Consider the following 19,888-nt stretch of genomic DNA (forward strand, 5'->3'; position numbering starts at 1 on the left):
ACTTCTCTAGCACCGTACAGCCCACCAGGACGCTGGACATACACTACTATTTGTGCATCAATATGGAAGAATAAATTAGTTGGGTGCCCGAGGCTGTGTTCTGACCTGATCATCAAACAAACATAGACAGGATCCCTGGATATCATATGCTCTCCCTTCCATCACAGGCAATTAGTATTCCAAACAGCAATTATTACTATCACCACATTAACCCTCTCCAAATTCCCTGCATAGAGGAGCTGAACCACTTTTCCCTTTGTCACCAGATCTGGACATATTTAACCCTGGTGTACTGTGGATAATTATCTCCTACGCCCTCTGTAATGCACCAGTAACAATACATCTGGTATAGAGTGGCACGGTGCAGTAATGTGGGATTGTGTCTCCATGTCCTCTGCATTAGATAAAGCGCAACACCAGTTGTGCTAAATCAGATCCGAGAACTGCTATAAGCTTATCTTGTGGTGCTTAAGGTTCGTTCGTGACCCCTATATCTGCAGCTGTCACACTCTGCTACCATTCCATGGCCATCACCTTACCAGAGCTGCGTCCTGTAAACAAAGCCACTGATGGATCATTGGTTGAAAGACCGCTAATCCCCGTTCGTTGCTGGCATCTGTGAGACGCCGAGTTGCTGCACACTGTAAGGTGACCTGAGAGGATAGAGTCACCCGGGCCATCTGGCTCTGCTCCAGCGGTAAAGCTTAAGCTCCCTATTTCTCAGCTGTTATAGCAGTTTCCAAATCTTTGACACCAGCTGTCAAACACAAGGTAAATAGCTAAATTGTCATTCCAATTCTGCAGAGTGCATACACACTGCAGAATTCCATCGTTGAACGAGATTTTTGTTCAGTTTAAAAATCTCCTTCAATGATATTATGTGCTTTAGAACGATAATCGTTTCTCGTTGCAGGGTACACACTACTGTGATATCAGGCCAACCAGTCGTTTATCGTCTGATTGGCCCGATAATCTCCTGAAAACACCGTAGTACACAGTCTTACAAAGGGCAGTTTGCAGCGGGCTACAAGACGGCTTGTGATATGTAGGATGAATTGCTAGAACTCTCGTTACTGCTGAAAGTAATGCAGGCTGTGCACTATTACCGTTACTACGGTAATGGTGCGCATTATTACCGTTATGCTAATTTTTAACGCTGGTTTTTGGTTGTGGCTCGAGCATAATCCGGGTTAAAATTACTGTATTAACAGTAATAGAGCGCAGGCCGCGTTACATTCGGCAATAATGCGGCCAATTGAGTTCACCCCTAAGTACTTAAAGGGCTTGTATACTTTTGGTAAAGCCACCCAGTTTATGCAGTTGCCCCTACCATCATGGAGCAAACAGAAGACCCTACCCATGATCCCTCACCATTACCTGCAGCTGAGAGCCACACTGTCTATGTGGTGGCAGCTCCTGCAGCTCACAGAGCAATCCGAATCAATAGAATAAAATAGAAGTGCTTTATTGAATAGGGCTGGATGGACTGAGTCATCCTGCACTGTTTGCTGCATTCCCAGGGTAGATGAGGAACTTGCCTGCTGTAATGTCTGTTCTACATTCTACATTTAGCTTCTATTACATCTTAAGGAAGAAATAAATAAAGTAAATGTTACCAAGGCTTTGAGGTCAGCTCAGAACACTTGTTTCAGGTACATGAATAATTTATGAACGTACAAGTTCCTCTGGTTCAGTTCATAAATTTCATCAACAAGAGATTGTAAATCACTGTGTTTATATGCATAGAGGACATGGGTCTATATAAAAATGAAACCACAGCATCCGAGAATAGACGTGTCTCAACATCATAATTACATAGATTTACAATTGAAGACGGTTTAGCGTTCTCTCAGGTACTCTATGTTCAGTGGATCCAGTACAAAACAATCTAATTGCTTTGCAACTCTGCATTATGTTTTGTTAAAAAGACATCCACTCAACCTCTAAAATTGCCTTCCAAATGTGCCGCAGTCTGCCTTGATCAAACATGTCACATCTGTACTACGCCTGTATTATCTGCTGCTAATTTTATTCTAGCCCTTTTCTTTTTCCTGATACAAAAACTACTGATTTTATGTACAGAGAATAAGCACTTTTTTTAGGATACTCATAGCTTTATGTTTAATTCACAGGATTCAAGGCAGCGATGAAAGTGTGAGAGTATGCGACTTACAAGAGTTAGGAGAGGACGAGGTTCTTTCCTGAGTGTATCTGCCCAGAGACCAGAGATGATTTGACTTGTGTGCATCATCTATGACTAGGACGTGTGTATGTCAACACACCAAGTGTAATCTAAACCGTGCATGCTACTTGCTCAAAGAACACCTTATGTTGCTGCATGCGCTAAAGACCTTGTCCTGCCTTGGGTTGTTAAGTCGTTAAACGTTATTGATTGCTTCGTAATGGGCGCACTCTTCCAGAGGACTCCTGGAGACTTATCCAGAGAAGGTGCTTGTATTGTATATTGCAAAAAATGATTCAAGTGGCTTGTAGCATATGTATTAATGATGCCAAATATTACACACAGACATTGCACACATCTAATGCTTTCAGGACACTAATGTTTTACAGACAATGGGCTTAGGATACATTCATGTATTGTAGGCCCTACTGCAGGGGGCACTGATGGGACTCAGTAACAGTGAGGTGGGCTCCCTAAACCTTTCAAGTCAGAGATTTCAGATTTGAAGAAGTGACAGATGAATGCTTAGCGAAGTTTTTGCATGGACTGAAATCCCTGGTCTGTGGATGGTCATTGAGGATATCAGGCAGCTGAAGACGTTTCACTACTTTTTACATTGGAAGTAGAATGTACTAGAGCACTTTTTGTGCCATTTTTTCTAAAGATGTGACGTCAACAGGGAGAGTGCTGAGTCATCTAATGCTTCCATGTCCATTTTATGTAATACTCTAGTACATTGTCTATAGCACCATCTCATTAACTTAATGTGCTTTGTACATTACTGCCTCACCCTGTGCTCACACAGTATTTTTGCACAAGCTTATTATGCATAGACCATTTTCAATCACTTGGAATAATTGCACAGAGAAATTGATCGCCAAGGTATGCATACATAAACAAAGCCAACAAGATCTACATCTCATCCTAGACATAATTATGTGACAATTTAAAATGACTCCTATTATGCTACCAATGTCCTCACAATGCTGAACTGCAAGCAGGACCGCCAGTGAATGAAGTCATCAATGTTCTCAGCTCATGAATCATAAAGATTACAGAGACTATTAGTGTTGTTGAGTAGATGATGCTGATTATCTTGTATCCTTCCTCATTCTCTGTACAGCTGGCCTGTGCTTCTGGCTTCCATATCAAGGTGAGTGGAAGTAAATCTATAATGGGGGACACATATATACGAAAACTGGAGCACATGAAAAATGTGATGTAACCATAGCAACTGATGCAGTTGTAACTGTGTTTTTTCTAGTTCACGTTTTTTCCTGTGTGCCACTTTTCCTAAATATCCTTTCCTATATATTGTATTTATAACCTGAATTTTAGGTTCTGCGTAGAACACGGTTTCTATGACCCAGTGAAATAACTGTACACTAAACCCCACTAGAACTGCTTAGCATTGAAGATTTAAAATAACTCACAACAGTAGAAAGAGAGTGTTGGTGTCATGTTGTGAAGCTGAACTACAGATAACTAGATCTTACCTCATACTCAGGATTCCCTTGTTTAAGCCATGTCATATTTTTATAAGGACTGTTTATTAATGGTATCAGGAACAAGATACACATTTATGACTCGCATATTACATATCTAAGACATGACAAGTACATTATTGTGGGGTAGAGTATAAAATACGAGTGTGTCTAGTGTGTCTGATGGCAGTTGATAGTATAAGCAGGAACAGTGTGATTTCTGCAGTTTTTGAGATTATATGAAGGAAGGGGAGTTAAGTTGGATGATTTGATATTGGTGAGGAAGGAAAGGATTTCAATTTGGGCAGGGCTGAGAATATTGTCTTAGTAGGGTTAGTGACATATTAGGGGTGTCTGTTTCAAAGGTATGTGAGTGAGGGTCAGTAGTTGGGATTGGACTGGTTACTAAATGAGCCCCAGGTTTTATGGAAAGAGACAGAGGAGCCTCTTGGAGCACTGGACATAGTGCATAGCAGTTATTACACTAAAAATGTGTCTAATGCGTTTGTTGTCATGTCTCGGGGTGTCCGAGTTGGGAAGAGGAAGATGGTCAAATTGTAGATTTTTGAGGAATCATAATAATCGTAATGCTAAAGATTAGATTTCTGATCTCTGTCCATAAGGATTGTATTTTTGGACAGTTCCACCAAAGGTGTAGGTAGGATGCTTTCTGATTGCACTCTCTCCAACACATATTGTAAAGCTATGACATTTTGGGGCTCATGCAGAGTTGGACTCATTTGCTACCAGAGCAATAGCAGGAAAATACTTGCTCATGAAAATGCTTATTTACGTGCATATGCTCAGTCGGACCCATCTCATGATCCATACAGATCTACAACACCAGCATATAGACCAGGTTTACGTCAGGAACAAGTGTAGCGTAGAGACAACGTTAGTAGTAAATGCACAAGTTGCATTACCCTATTTCTAGACAATGTAATAATTGAATGAAGTGTCATTTACCTGTCACGGTCCATATGGAATATTAATTAAGTAATTTTAATAGACGGCCATGACTTCATATAATAGCCACACTAATGAAATAAGTACTGGAGAGGTAAATCCCATCAGAAGCGACTAGTTAGTTCTGCTGATCGTCATCATCATCAGTGCGCCTTGTTGCACCAGCTCTCCAGCATTCGCAACAGATAGGCCTTCTGATAGGTGCTTATGTGTCTGCGTCCAGGTATACCTCAGTCACTATTACGTGAACACACCTTTACTGTACTCAGCCTATGTTCTCCCACCTCTTTCCTTTCCTATCCCGCCTTTCCAGTCATAAGGAGTCACAAGTGTAAGATGTGACCAAATCTCTACATGGACATATGCATACAGATTTTTGGTGCACCTGTGCAGTACGGAAACGCGTATTTTATGCTAATGAAACAAACAAATGTCCAACTCTAAATGAAGCCCTCTAATAGGTGACTGTCTTTCACATGTTTACACATCCCTGCCAGCATACACGATGGGAAAACTGAGCCAGTATAGGCCATGCACCCAATCCACCCATACCATGGTCCAGTCTACCCAAACCATGTTGATTTTGGTTAAAGTGAAATGGATTGTATTTAGAGCAACTATGTTGGATCCCTTCTGTTACAGAGGGAGCTGAGCTTCACAGGGCATAGCTACATGCTGGGACCCTACTAAATATTGCCATTGGGGGAGCTGGGAAAGAGAGGGAACTCCACCAAAGTACTTGTATTAGGAAATGTAGTAGAAATGATATTTAAAGTGGTGAACCCCATTAAAGATTTGTCCCTAGTGGTGTAGCACAGAACCATTATGTGTGCTAAGTCTTCCCCACCCTACCACACCCAGGACTAAAGAGTGACGTGTCAGGGGAGGCACAGCCAGCGTGTAGAGCCAGAGTTAAAAAAAAATATAAGGAAATGATAGTGCTCATATAGTGAAGTATAGTTGGATCAACTCGTGCCACAATCACGCAGATAAGTGTACTACACATCATGTTACAAACAAGCTAAACTGATGCCACAGTGGACCTCCTCTTTCCAGGGATCACACTCTTCATTGATAGAACTCCCAGATAGAGAAACAGAATAAATAAAATATAGTGTAATATTGCTAAAAAAAATATTTATTAGTACAAGTGAGGAAAATATATGTTAAAGAACTAGTTAAAACAACTTATTTGAAGTGTTGAGTAGATAGCCAGTCTGGATTAGTTTAAAAATCCATGAATGATATTCCACCACTTCAGGGATATTCCCTACTTATAGATACTTGGCAGAACATTGTCCTCCTCAGCAAGACAGAGAATAACAATAGTTTTCTTTATTAAATGCATTATTTTCTGTCTTGCTGAGAAGACAAGTGTTTGGCCAGACATCTCCTAGTAGGAAATTCCTTCTCAGTTGTGGAACCTCATTGATGGATTGGTAAACTAATCCTATTTATAGTTCTGTAAATGGAACAAGGAGACCCACTGTATCTCTCGGTTAAGCTTTTATTTGGTACGTGTTCACTTATCCACATGGCATTGACACAGATTGATTCCACTATACGTCAGTATATGGGCGCCAGTTTGGGATGTAGCAGGTGCTTTATAAAGCTGCCACCTTTGTGTAAGACGGAGTGATGTGATATCATATATATATATAGACTGCAGTTATAGGACTGAATTGGGATAAAGTGGATGTTTTATGGTTATTACTGTATGCACTAAGATAGCACCTATTATACTTGAATTACCTGCAGCACATCTATCATCTGGAGAACATGACCCACCTGTTCTGTCAGGCAGAAATATTATTATATAATTATCTGTGCTTTAGTTAATTTTTACTGAAGAAAATATAAAATACGAGAATATTACTTTATAGCTGAGATCAGTAAACATATTATAGTTATTATAGGCATTTGTTACACAATGATCCATTTGTAAAGGTACCGACCAGCAGGAATTTCTTAACATTTTGACAACTGTTTAATGGGTCCAGCTTTAATTATTATTATCCTTCATTTATATAGCACCAACATATCGAGCATCACTTTTTAATCAGATCATTTTTATTTATTGACGCTGGTCACTGCGCCACTGTCTAATTTTCCTACCAGAGACACAAATGAACATAAATTCTATAAAATATGTATACAGAACAGGTTTCTTTTTATGATATAATGTGTTGCATTCTTGTGAATGTAAAACAAAAATGATGTAGCCATACAATTGTAAATACAATATCAAACAGAGAAACAGAGGTAGTGGATGCCAGTCAGCTACCTAGCTGTATATCAGTGGTGTACAGCCGGATGTATGCGGGGTCTAATATGTGGCTATTGGTCTCTTATTGGGACGTGCAAATTATATTTACAGAGAAGTGAAACTTCTTGCATTTGCTTCCGTTACAAACATGCACATGATGTCTTTCATGGAACTGGTGCTTATTGGAACTGTTTCCCTTACAGTTTCCCAACAATGTTGAGTCACAGTTAAAGCTACACGCAAATCTATGATGGTGACAGGACTTGCAGTTAAGCAGAGTAAAGCAAAAAAAAAAAAAAAGTAGTAACCTTGCTCCTTGGCAAAGCCATGTTGTATTGGAGGGGGTGGTATATTTAAAATGTGGGGACAGATTTATAGTTGGGGTAGGGCATGTTCTAGATCAACTTTAAATTTCAGTGTAAAATAAAGCTATCAAGTAATTGTGTGCTACTTGAAAAAGCAGTCAATATTTAACTTATGTGCAAAATGGTAAACTAATCTGCACCCCTTGCATTGTATCATGGTTTGTCCAGGAGAAGACTTACTCTTTTATTTTTGCTTTTCTTTCCTTAATGACTTAGTGCTAGTGAAAGGGCCCAATGGGGTGATTTTTCCTAGTGTCTGAATCCTGTCTGCCATATATGATATCAATATTATTTCCATAATTTGCTCTAACATCTCTACCTCCAGGAAATCTAGAGCTTAGTGTAGTCAGAGAATTATATGTATGGATAATAGCGTTAGCAAATGCATTGTATGTATGGATGCAGCATGTACAGGAAAGTGATCTGTGGAAATACGTAAATTATTGCTGCTGTTGTTTGGTTTTGTCATATACACACAGCTATGATCACTAAGTGCGTCTTCCTACAGTCACTAAGAGGAGCTCCGCTAGGCAGTGGAATGAAGATGGGAATGCCAGGGGCAATGTGGACACATTTGTGGGAAATATTAAAATGTGTTTTATTAGATTTTAGGCCTAGTGCTCCAAATAATGACTAAAAATAAAACCTTATGTGGGAGCCTAGGTGCCAAGCATTCCAGATAATAGATCACATACCTGTTCTGCTAGGCAACACCCCGTATGTCCCGGTGAGTTGTAGTTGGTATAAGGAAGGCATTCAGGAAGTTATGTTTAGTGATCAGCTTAAAACCGAAAATAATGACTAGAAATATAAGCTGCTCCAGTACTGAAATGTATATTGTGGCATCTACACATACCTGCCATGTATTTTATTGATCAGGTGAGCAGAATTAACTTTCCAATGTACAGCAGCTTCCGCTCCAACAAATGACTTGTTGGGAATTGAATTATTGCTTCCCCAGTGCGGCACAAACTTTATCAGTTATCCTCTGTTCTCACAAATTCTGAAGTATAAAATATGTATTTCATAAAACGATGACCCATCACCTCTGTGTAAAAGTACTATTTCCATAGACACTATGCATGTGGTAAAAATGCATTCACCGTATGTTCCTTCTTTCAGGAAATTGTATAACATATTAACATGTTCTGTATGTAAACATAACACACCAGAGAGGCTCCATTTACATAGATCCTCTTCCTGACTATTGCTTGTGACGCAGGGAACAAGTGACATACTGAGACACTTACCTGGAAGTGAGCATAATGCTGTGTGCTCACATAGCATTTATATACAGCATGCATATAACGATGTGGATCATAGTTACATCACTCTCTATACTAAATCTTCAGCAAAAAAATGGCCTTTATTTCTATAGGCCACAAAGGTTAACCTAGCCACACAGCTAATCAAACTTTCTACATCTCTTCCCTATTCATAAATCCACATGCACCCTTATCAAATGAGATCAGGGCTCCAAGAAAATGGCGGCTGAAGACATAGACTTCCATGTCCACACAGTACTCCGCTCGATAGAATTGAGTTGTAATTATGCATGCCTCTGTTATGTGCACACGTGACCAAGCCACAGCACACAGCCAGCCCAGCTAGGAAGCCATCAACTTCAATTACTTCGGCCTCACAGTTCATTCTCCATTGTCACCAATGCCTGCAGCCCTGTGTACAGAAAAACAAGATGGGACATAGGAGATCTATATTTCTTTTTACACATCCATAGGGCACTATATAAAAAGTACTTTTACGCACAGTTAACAGGTTCTCTTTTATCATTTGGACTAAATGTTAGAAGCTATTAATATATTTTGCTCAGCTGGTGAAAAAAAAATATTGGTTTTTTTTTAATACAGATTTTTTTGTTTTTTTGAAAATGGATTATGTTGCATTCTGGATATTTGCAGCACAGGGAAATTAACTAATGCAATAATTAATGCTGTTTGAAGTGCACCTGTTGTCTACACACAGTAACGGTAGCCCATTTGTGGACTAAACCAATATTCCTGAGAGTGAAACCTCAACGTAATAGGAGCCAATAGATCACTCAGCATTATGTTAGCTGAACCAATAGGCATGAGAACACAGTCGGATCTAATGACATCACTAAGGGATATTGTTTCAGACATTAAATGGCTACCTGCACTGTGGGTACGAAATGCATGTACTTTAACCTGGCAGCTGCTACTACTACACCTAAATATATATAATACAATTAAGTTATTGTAAAGTTGTTCATGCACTTTATTTCAAATATCTAGTTGTATAAATATCCAGTAATACTTTCCATCAGGATACACATTTGTACGTCAAGCTAGGTCGGCGCTTGTTTATTTTGTACATATGAACAAGACCGATTTCTGCTTTAAGAATACACTAAAGAGTACAACATTTGTATTATTCACTGTCGCATCTGTGCAGAACTGCCACAAATTGAGATGATTAATTCTATGCTATTATTGTCAATGGCATGTAGATTTATGATGGGGTTACTGACCAGTAGACGGTGCCACGTGCGTTATATTCGTGCATCAGAACTGGGTAAGGAGGCTGTTCATGTTTTGTATTATAATGTAAGCCATTGTAAAAAAATAAATATCTCAAGTAACAACCATCATTAACCTTTTCAGTATGAGGATACTGCGAGTCTGCAGTTAACTCTTTCCATGTCCTATCGAGCAATTTATAGATTTTGTGCTTTTCTAGATTAACAAAATGTACTTTTTGTAACAGAATATTGCTCTTTTGATGTTGGATACATATTATTCATATTTACAGCTAAAATTTGATGTATTGTGGAGTTTTTTTGGCCAAGACGCCAAAGATTATACTTGCAACTTTCAGGAATCCTTCATTTCCTGGTAAGTCTATTTTACAAAAAAAAGGAGATAAAAAAACCTTAATAAGGGATTAATATATAGCTGCATTTTTCATTTCAGTAAAAATTCGCTGTTAGTATTGACGTATAGATATAAAAAATACATAATATGTATGTTTGAAATATCTGTTACTTATTGCATGAAAAAAAATCTCTGCCGATATGTATTTAGGGTATTAAACCCACACATAGCTGCTAAAATATCTCTTTACTTACATGTTTTCTATATGCTTTTGTATGGGTTGCACCAATGTTTTCGCACTATAACATAAAATACAACTTTTCACCATTTGTTAAATGCTTACGTGATGTCAGATGTCTACAATTTGGTTGGCGTTTTATATTTTATCAAATATCTTTTGACTGTAGCTTTTTTATTGGATTTCTTTTAAGCTTGAATCATTTTTATCTTTTACTATGCATTTCATTTTACTAAGTTGTATGTTTAAATACTGTGTATTTATCACCTATTAAAATAAATGGTCCAAATGCTTACCAAATAGAATTGCATTACTGTTTCTAACTATAATGGGTATATGGTTCCAGGGCTATGAAAGCAGCTGCTGGTTTAAGTATGTTACTAGTGATGCTTCTACTTTAAGAGTCAGAATTACTCACTACTTTCTAAAGCAATGGAGACATTGGGCTAGATTTACTAAACGGCGGATTTGAAAAATTGGAGATGTTGCCTATAGCAACCAATCAGATTCTCTTTGTCATTTATTTAGTACATTCTACAAAATGATAGCTAGAGTCTGATTGGTTGCTATAGGCAACATCTCCACTTTTTCAAACCTGCAGTTTAGTAAATCTAGCCCAATCAGATTCTCTCTGTCATTTAGTTAGTACATTCTACAAAATGATAGCTAGAATCTGATTGGTTGCTGTAGGCAACATCTCCACTTAGAATCTGATTGGTTGCTGTAGGCAACATCTCCACTTTTTCAAACCCGCAGTTTAGTAAATCTAACCCATTGACTAGATCATTAGAACTGGAGGGTTAGAATGTTGTATAGGCAGTGTGGCTCCTAGCTGTTCATTGAGACCAGTTATTGATAAAATGACTGGAAAAATTAAGGTTTTGGATTTCACTTTATCTGCATCAACACAACATTGTAAAGGTAAAATATTCAAATCATTTTCTTGCCACCAGACCGGCTATTAAACGTTTGCTGATGCTTTCAGGATTCATGTTATCTGATAATCATCATCATCAACATTTATTTATATAGCACTAGCGCTTAGGTGATAATAACTTCTAAAGTAGTTTGATGATCTTTCAAATGCTTCATGATGATCTCTAAAGTAATATTGTTTGACATTGAGAGGTGTCTATCATCAATATCGTCACAATTTTACTCTAGGGGAAAAATATTTGTCTCAGATTTAAAATAAAATAAAATAACAAAAAATAACGATTGTAAATATTTTGTTGCAATTACTCTCTAGTAGAAGTGTTTAAGTTTCCCTTGGGCTCTGCTTTACGTAAAAATATACGTAAAGTCCTATAGAAAAGTTTTATCTATGATGCATATAGAGACGGGTTTCACACCACAATCGTCCCACTTTAGTTTGACAGGAGCTTCACATCACCACTGATAGTAGAAGGTGCAGCGTTCGTGGCACAAGCAGCCCTGTGCTCAGTCACATGGGTGGATTGGTCACTGCCTCCCACAGGAAGTGTAGTTTGACTTCCAAAGGGTGCTCTGACCCTATTGAAAAGCACCTTTAAAAATTATGTCACGTAATTGACTTTGCCCCCTTCTGTAGATTACCAGCTTCACTCTGAAAAACAATGGGCCTCTCCCTGACCCCCATGGCAATGGTGCTTGTTATGGAATTTTTCAGGAATAATTCAAAGACAAAGGTCTAGATTTACTAAGCTGCGGGTTTGAAAAAGTGGGGATGTTGCCTATAGCAACCAATCAGATTCTAGCTGTCATTTTGTAGAAAGTACTAAATAAATGAAAGCTAGAATCTGATTGGTTGCTATAGGCAACATCCCCACTTTTTCAAACCCGCAGCTTAGTAAATCTAGCCCTAAGTCTCTTTAGTATATGCTTGGTTTATCTTTGTATGCGCAATACAGACCAATTCAATCTGAGCAATGGTGATTACATATTAACTTTGCAAGCATTTTATGCCCTAAAACCACAAACTAATACGTAGATAGAACATCATATAAGACTTTAACCAATAATATCACTGCATTTGACAGGACCACTCAACATCACCCCACATCCCCCCAGATACAGACATAAATCCAAGTAGACCTTGACACATCTTATCTGGTGTAGACTTATAGTACCACAAAATATTTTAGACATGTTTCCTCATATATCTTGAGCAACACTGTCCCAGAAGCAGAAAAACAACTTAATTTGTCAATATATGCGCTGTAGCTTTGTTAACTCTTATGCGTCCTACTACTATTTTATAACCAGCTTTAATTCAACTTCCATTTGTGTGAATTGATTATCCATATTAGGGCTGGGGTAAATTACAAGATTGTGAGCCCCATGAGTGGCCACTTTGCTACCACACTGGTTCCAGTATAATTAATAGTGGCCCATTATTACAAAAGAGCAGAAATTGAATAAAAGATCGCTCCAAAACTTATGTCACCACTTTATTCAGTTGTACACTTGTATGTGTAATCCAGACTGCACAGTGCACTTACTAAAGATTTTTCCAGGAACAAGCTTGTCCCCTAATGTGCGCTTGGTGAACCATTGAGGTGTACTGACTCAAAAAAAAAATGATTTTGGTGCGCATTGGGTGCACTTTATAAATAATAATGGGAGATTATAGCCATATAATGTCAGCAGAATGAATGAATTAAACCCCTTTGCTCTCAGATGTAGTCTTAGTAACTCCATGATGCCTAATTGTCAGGGAGTGCTGACATAATATGGTCAGCAAAAGACCATTCTCCTGAAGAGATGTTGGTAGTCACTCAATGTTCAGGGCAGGAGAAGAACAAATACCAGACAACAATAAATGTTGATCACAAGCTTCATCCATGAGGACACAGGTTGAAGAATATTTTGGCTAAACAAAGCCCTTCTGGAACTGTTCAAATCTAAGCATTTATACCTTCTGAAGAATATGTCATGAAGGAAGAGAGAATATAAGAAGCCATTAGGTGACATATAATAAAGTTTGTTTTTATCCAGATTCTAAGAGACCCAAATGAATAAAACTATGACAATAAAAGTCCACTTTTTGGCCCTGTCCTCTTTCTAAAGAGCATTCTCTGGTTCAACTAATAACATTTTACTAAGTTGGATGATCTAGAAAAAGGAAATGCACATTAAAAATCTCTAGAGCAGAGTTTGTAATAGATAAACTATCAAAGGCGGTAAGATCTGCCTCTTTGCATGGCTTTATGTTGAGTGCAGTAATGTATAAACAAATTTATAATATTAAATATTAAAATGTATCTGAATTGAGGAACCCCGTCATGGCAGCGTCTGCTCCCATGTTCTGCTGTATAGTCCATGCCAGTTCTTTGTCTCATCTGGTAGCTAGGACAGTAAATAATAAACCTGGGGGTAAATGTATTAACATGCGGGTTCTTCAACACCCGCGAGTTCAGCGTCTTCGGCGATTAAATTTAAAGCGGTTCTGCATTGTAAAGGGAAACTTGAAGAACCCGCATGTTAATACATTTACCCCCTGATGTGCATAGGGCAACATGTCTTATGTTATAAAACATTTTGGTGAATTAAAAATGAAGAATGTTCTTGTTTCTTTGTACATTTTAAGCCGTATGGGAAATTCCACTGAGCTGTGTTTTCTTAGAAGACGCTTTTCTGTGTATCAGAAAACAAGAAGTAAGAAATGTATTCCCATGGTTACGAAACATAGGACTTACAGTTAACTTGTGTTGGCTTACTAAGTAGGGAAAACAGCACATACTGCAGATACTGCATTTCCTAACATTCAGTAAACGTTTTGTGATATCAAACTGTAGAAAGTCAAAGGGGGGTATTCAATTGTCTGCGGGTTCGAGCACGGAAAAACTAATACTGTTAATACGGTAAACTTTCGCTGGATTTCAGCTCGCAGCTCCCTGAGCTGCGAGCTGAAATCCAGCAAGTAAATTGCGGTAATCCTGCGCGGACCGCGGGATTTTGGGCATTCCCGCGGACACTTGAATATGCCCTAAAGACTTCTGATTGGCCCTGATTGATTACATAAAATTACACTTAAACTACATGAGCCCACAGGGCAACATCCACCAACAACTATTTTATTTAATCATTTTATCCCTAAAATTACAAATGTAAAGGAAGGGCACATTTTGCAATTGGTAGTTGATTGTCTCAAGAATGTTGTGTGTGTTAATAATAGGGATGTGCACCGGCGACTTTTGAGGTTCCGTGTTTTGTGTTTTGGATCCGGATTTTCATTATTTTTGGGGTTCGGATTTGTCTCGCAAAACACTTGACGAAAGGTCTCGGTTCGGATTTAAGGTTTTGGATTCGGATTTTTTTTGAAAAAAACATAAAAAGTTTAAAAATCAAGTTTTTGGGCTTATTTTCACTCCTACGCTATTATTAACCTCAATAACATTCATTAACAAGCATTTCCACTAATTTACAGTGTATTCTGAACACCTCACAATATAGTTATTAGTCCAAAACGTTGCAACGAGGTATCTTTCTGGACTGCGTAGAGGAGTGGGTCACCACAATATATATAATAAGAAAACCATCAACTTGTATGATTCGCACCAATAAATGTACCTGGACTGCCTAGAGGAGTGGGTCACCACAATATATATAATAAGAAAACCATCAACTTGTATGATTCGCACCAATAAATGTACCTGGACTGCGTAGAGGAGTGGGTCACCACAATATATATTAAAAACCCTGAACTTGTATGATTCGCACCAATAAATGTACCTGGACTGCGTAGAGGAGTGGGTCACCACAATATATATTAAAAACCCTGAACTTGTATGATTCGCACCAATAAATGTATCTGGACTGCGTAGAGGAGTGGGTCACCACAATATATATAATAAGAAAACCATCAACTTGTATGATTCGCAGCAATAAATGTACCTGGACTGCGTAGAGGAGTGGGTCACCACAATATATATAATAAGAAAACCATCAACTTGTATGATTCGCACCAATAAATGTACCTGGACTGCGTAGAAGAGTGGATCACCACAATATATATTAAAAACCCTGAACTTGTATGATTCGCACCAATAAATGTACCTGGACTGCGTAGAGGAGTGGGTCACCACAATATATATTAAAAACCCTGAACTTGTATGATTCGCACCAATAAATGTATCTGGACTGCGTAGAGGAGTGGGTCACCACAATATATATAATAAGAAAACCATCAACTTGTATGATTCGCAGCAATAAATGTACCTGGACTGCGTAGAGGAGTGGGTAACCACAATATATATAATAAGAAAACCATCAACTTGTATGATTCGCACCAATAAATGTACCTGGACTGCGTAGAGGAGTGGGTCACCACAATATATATTAAAAACCCTGAACTTGTATGATTCGCACCAATAAATGTACCTGGACTGCGTAGAGGAGTGGGTCACCACAATATATATTAAAAACCCTGAACTTGTATGATTCGCACCAATAAATGTATCTGGACTGCGTAGAGGAGTGGGTCACCACAATATATATAATAAGAAAACCATCAACTTGTATGATTCGCACCAATAAATGTACCTGGACTGCGTAGAGGAGTGGGTCACCACAATATATATTAAAAACCCTGAACTTGTATGATTCGCACCAATAAATGTATCTGGACTGCGTAGAGGAGTGGGTCACCACAATATATATAATAAGAAAACCATCAACTTGTATGATTCACAGCAATAAATGTACCTGGACTGCGTAGAGGAGTGGGTCACCACAATATATATAATAAGAAAACCATCAACTTGTATGATTCGCACCAATAAATGCACCTGGACTGCGTAGAGGAGTGGGTCACCACAATATATATTAAAAACCCTGAACTTGTATGATTCGCACCAATAAATGTACCTGGACTGCGTAGAGGAGTGGGTCACCACAATATATATTAAAAACCCTGAACTTGTATGATTCGCACCAATAAATGTATCTGGACTGCGTAGAGGAGTGGGTCACCACAATATATATTAAAAACCCTGAACTTGTATGATTCGCAGCAATAAATGTACCTGGACTGCGTAGAGTAGTGGGCACTGGGCACCACAATAAAAAATATATAGAAAACCTTCAACAGGTCAGAATTACACCCAAAAATAGTATCTGGGCTGCATAGAGGACTGGCCACTGGCCACCACAATATAATATATAGAAAACCTTCAACAGGTCAGAATTACACCCAAAAATAGTATCTGGACTGCATAGAGGACTGGCCACTGGCCACCACAATATAATATATAGAAAACCTTCAACAGGTCAGAATTACACCCAAAAATAGTATCTGGACTGCGTAGAGTAGTGGGCACTGGGCACCACAATAAAATATATAAAAAACCTTCAACAGGTCTGCATTACACTGCACATACGGCTGCTCCTCCATCCTCTCCATCATATACATGTTGGAGTTTCAGCGTGTGAAAACCTCTTGTTTTTGATAATGTCAGTGCATTTTGAATATTTTTCAATTTGCCCCACACCACTGAATGTACTTTATCTATGATACGCATCTATCTATCTTGACTGCGTAGTGTGGGGGCCCCGGTACACAATTTGGTACCGAGGCCACAATATAATTAAAAAACCCTCCACGGGTCAGAATTCCACCAAAAAAGGGTATGGACTGCGTAGTGTGGTGGCCCCGGTACACAATTTGGTACCGAGGCCACAATATAATTAAAAAATTGGGCATCAACTGTCACCGTTGTTTAATATCTGATACACCTAAATATGGACTGCACAGTGGAGTGGCCCCGGTAGTAAATTTGGTGCCGGGGCCACAATACCTCCTCCAACTTCCAAGTGTAGTGTTTATAAAGACAGACAGCGTCGAAGTGTTATTAGTTGACTTTCTTAACCCTAAAATTGTCCCTGTTGCAAATATTCGTGCAATGGACAGTTACTTTTTTATTGAAAGACTCAAGCTTTCAAGTGTAGTGTTTATAAAATATAAACAACAATACAGTAGTTTTAGAGCACGTCAATACCTCTTGTTTTAAATTATGACAGGGCATTTTACTTTTGGTTTAATTTCTTGAATTTGTTTAAATTTGGTTTTACTTTTTGAACATGGCAAACGACTGTTGATTGGTCATATAATGCAAAAAAAAAAGTTCCAAGATGGAATTGTCCTTGGGCCCTCACACCCACCCTTATGTTGTTGAAATAGGACATGCACACTTTAACAAACCAATCATTTCAGCGACAGGGCCTACCAAACAACTTTGGCTGAAATGATTGGTTTGTTTGGGCCCCCACACCAAAAAAGCTATTCATCTCTCCCTGTACAGACTAAACAGACTCTACTGAGGCAAGATGTCGTCCTCATCCTCAACCTCTGATTCCTCTCCCCCTACAGTGTGTACTTCCTCCTCATCACACATTATCAATTCGTCCCCGCTGGACTCCACAACCACAGGTCCCTCTGTACTATCTGGAGGGCAGTGCTGTACTTCATTGAGGAATTGATTATTCATTTTTATAAACATCATTTTTTCAACGTTATGAGGAAGCAACCTCCTTCGCCGCTCACTGACCAGGTTCCCCGCTGCACTAAAAACTCTTTCCGAGTACACACTGGAGGGGGGACAACTCAGGTAAAATAGAGCCAGTTTGTACAGGGGCTTCCAAACTGCCTTTTTTTCCTGCCAGTAACAATATGGACTGTCTGACATGTCTACTTGGATGGTGTCAGCAAAGTAATCATCCACAATTTTTTCTATTGTGACAGCATCCAATGCAGCGAGAGTAGACATGTCTGCAATGGTTGGCAGGTCCTTCAGTCCGGACCAGATGTTATCAGCATCCCCGCCAGCGCCTCTTTTGGGAAAACGGAGCTTTTTCCTCGCAGCCATAGATGTGGAAGAAAATGAGGGTGGAGCTGTTGGCATGTCACGGTCCTCTTCAGAGGACAATCTCCTGACCAGCAGGTCTTTGCACCGCTGTAGACTTGTGTCCGCCGGAAACAGAGACACAACATACGCTTTAAACCGAGGATCGAGCACGGTGGCCAGAATGTATTCCTCTGACTTTAAAAGAGTGACCACCCTCGGATCCTGGCAAAGCGTACGAAGGGCTACATCCACAAGAGCTACATGCTTGGTGTAATCGCAATGGCTTACCAGCTCCTCCCTCACTTTCTCCAGCTGCTTCTGTAACAGCCTGATCAGGGGAATGACCTGACTCAAGCTGGCAGTGTCGGAACTGACTTCTCGTGTGGCAAGTTCAAATGGCTGCAGAACCTTGCACAACACGGAAATCAGTCTCCACTGCGCTTGACTGAGGCGCATCCCCACTCCTTTGCCTATGTTGTAGGTGGCTGTGTAGGCCTGAATGGCCTTTTGCTGCTCCTCCATCCTCTGCAGCATATAGAGGGTGGAGTTCCAGCGCGTCACAACCTCTTGTTTGAGGTGATGGCAGGGCAGGTTCATGCTTTTTTGATGTGCCTCTAGTCTGCGGTAGGCACTGGCTGAATGCCGAAAGTGTCCAGCAATTTTGCGCGCCACCGCAAGCATCTCCTGCACACCCCTGTCACTCTTGAGGTAATGCTGCACCACCAAATTAATGGTGTGGGCAAAACATGGGACGTGCTGGAAATTGCCCATATTTAATGCCCGCACAATGTTACTGGCATTGTCTGACACCACAAATCCCCATGAGAGTCTAAGTGGGGTAAGCCACTGGGAGATAATTTCCCTCAGTTTCTCTAATATGTTGTCAGCGTTGTGCCTCTTATTAAAGCCCGTAATACACAATGTTGCCTGCCTTTGCACGAGCAGCCATTTTGTAGATGCTGCTACTGATGCAGCTGTTGCTGTTGCTGCGGAAGGGGATGCATCTACCCAGTGGGCTGTCACAGTCATATAGTCCTTCGTTTGCCCAGAACCACTTGTCCACATGTCCGTGGTTAAGTGGACAGTGGGTACAACCGCATTTTTTAGAGCACTGAGGACACTTGATCGTACTTCTCTGTACATTTTTGGTATCGCCTGCCTAGTGAAATGGAATCTCGACGGGATTTGGTACCGGGGACACAATACCTCCATCAACCCTCTAAATCCCACTCCACTGATGGCGGACACTGGGCGCACGTCTAACACCAACATTGCAGTTACAGCCGCAGTTATACGCTTTGCAATAGGGTGACTACTATCGTATTTTGTGGTCATGGCAAACGACTGTTGGACGGTCAATTGTTTTTTGAAAGACTTAGCGGTCTTACGACTTCCCCTCTGGGAAGATGACCGACTAATAGCAGCAACAGCAGCAGTGGCAGTAGTAGGCGTACCGCTGCAGGATTCCTCGGATGAATCCCGTATTGAGGAGGACTCAGTCTGGCTGCTGACTTGGGCTGCAGGACTGAATCTGATGGAGATTGTGGAGGAAGTTGACGAGGAGGGTGTTGCTGGTGTGTATCCAACTGGACCACGGGAATTAGGTGTCCCTGTACCGATGAGGGTCCTAGCCCCAGTTCCTGAACTAACCACTGAACTATGAAGGTTATTCAGGTGACGTATAAGGGAGGATGTTCCTAGGTGGGCAAGAT

At 39.8% G+C, this 19,888-nt stretch overlaps 1 protein-coding gene across 4 annotated transcripts in view; it reads left to right on the top strand.

Annotated features, from left to right (window-relative positions):
• Positions 1–10,658, top strand: part of CAMKK2 (calcium/calmodulin dependent protein kinase kinase 2) — a 72,696-nt gene extending 62,038 nt beyond the window's left edge. For all 4 annotated transcript variants that reach the window (XM_075178301.1, XM_075178293.1, XM_075178298.1 and 1 more), the window contains one exon: positions 2,133–10,658. In XM_075178301.1, coding sequence (XP_075034402.1) covers positions 2,133–2,158 — 26 coding nt within the window. In that variant the 3' untranslated portion in view covers positions 2,159–10,658. The remainder of the gene's footprint in view (positions 1–2,132) is intronic.
• The last annotated feature ends 9,230 nt before the right edge of the window (positions 10,659–19,888 follow it).

This window comes from Mixophyes fleayi, chromosome 1 (genome assembly GCF_038048845.1).
Source record: "Mixophyes fleayi isolate aMixFle1 chromosome 1, aMixFle1.hap1, whole genome shotgun sequence".
Taxonomy (NCBI): Eukaryota; Metazoa; Chordata; class Amphibia; order Anura; family Limnodynastidae; genus Mixophyes; species Mixophyes fleayi.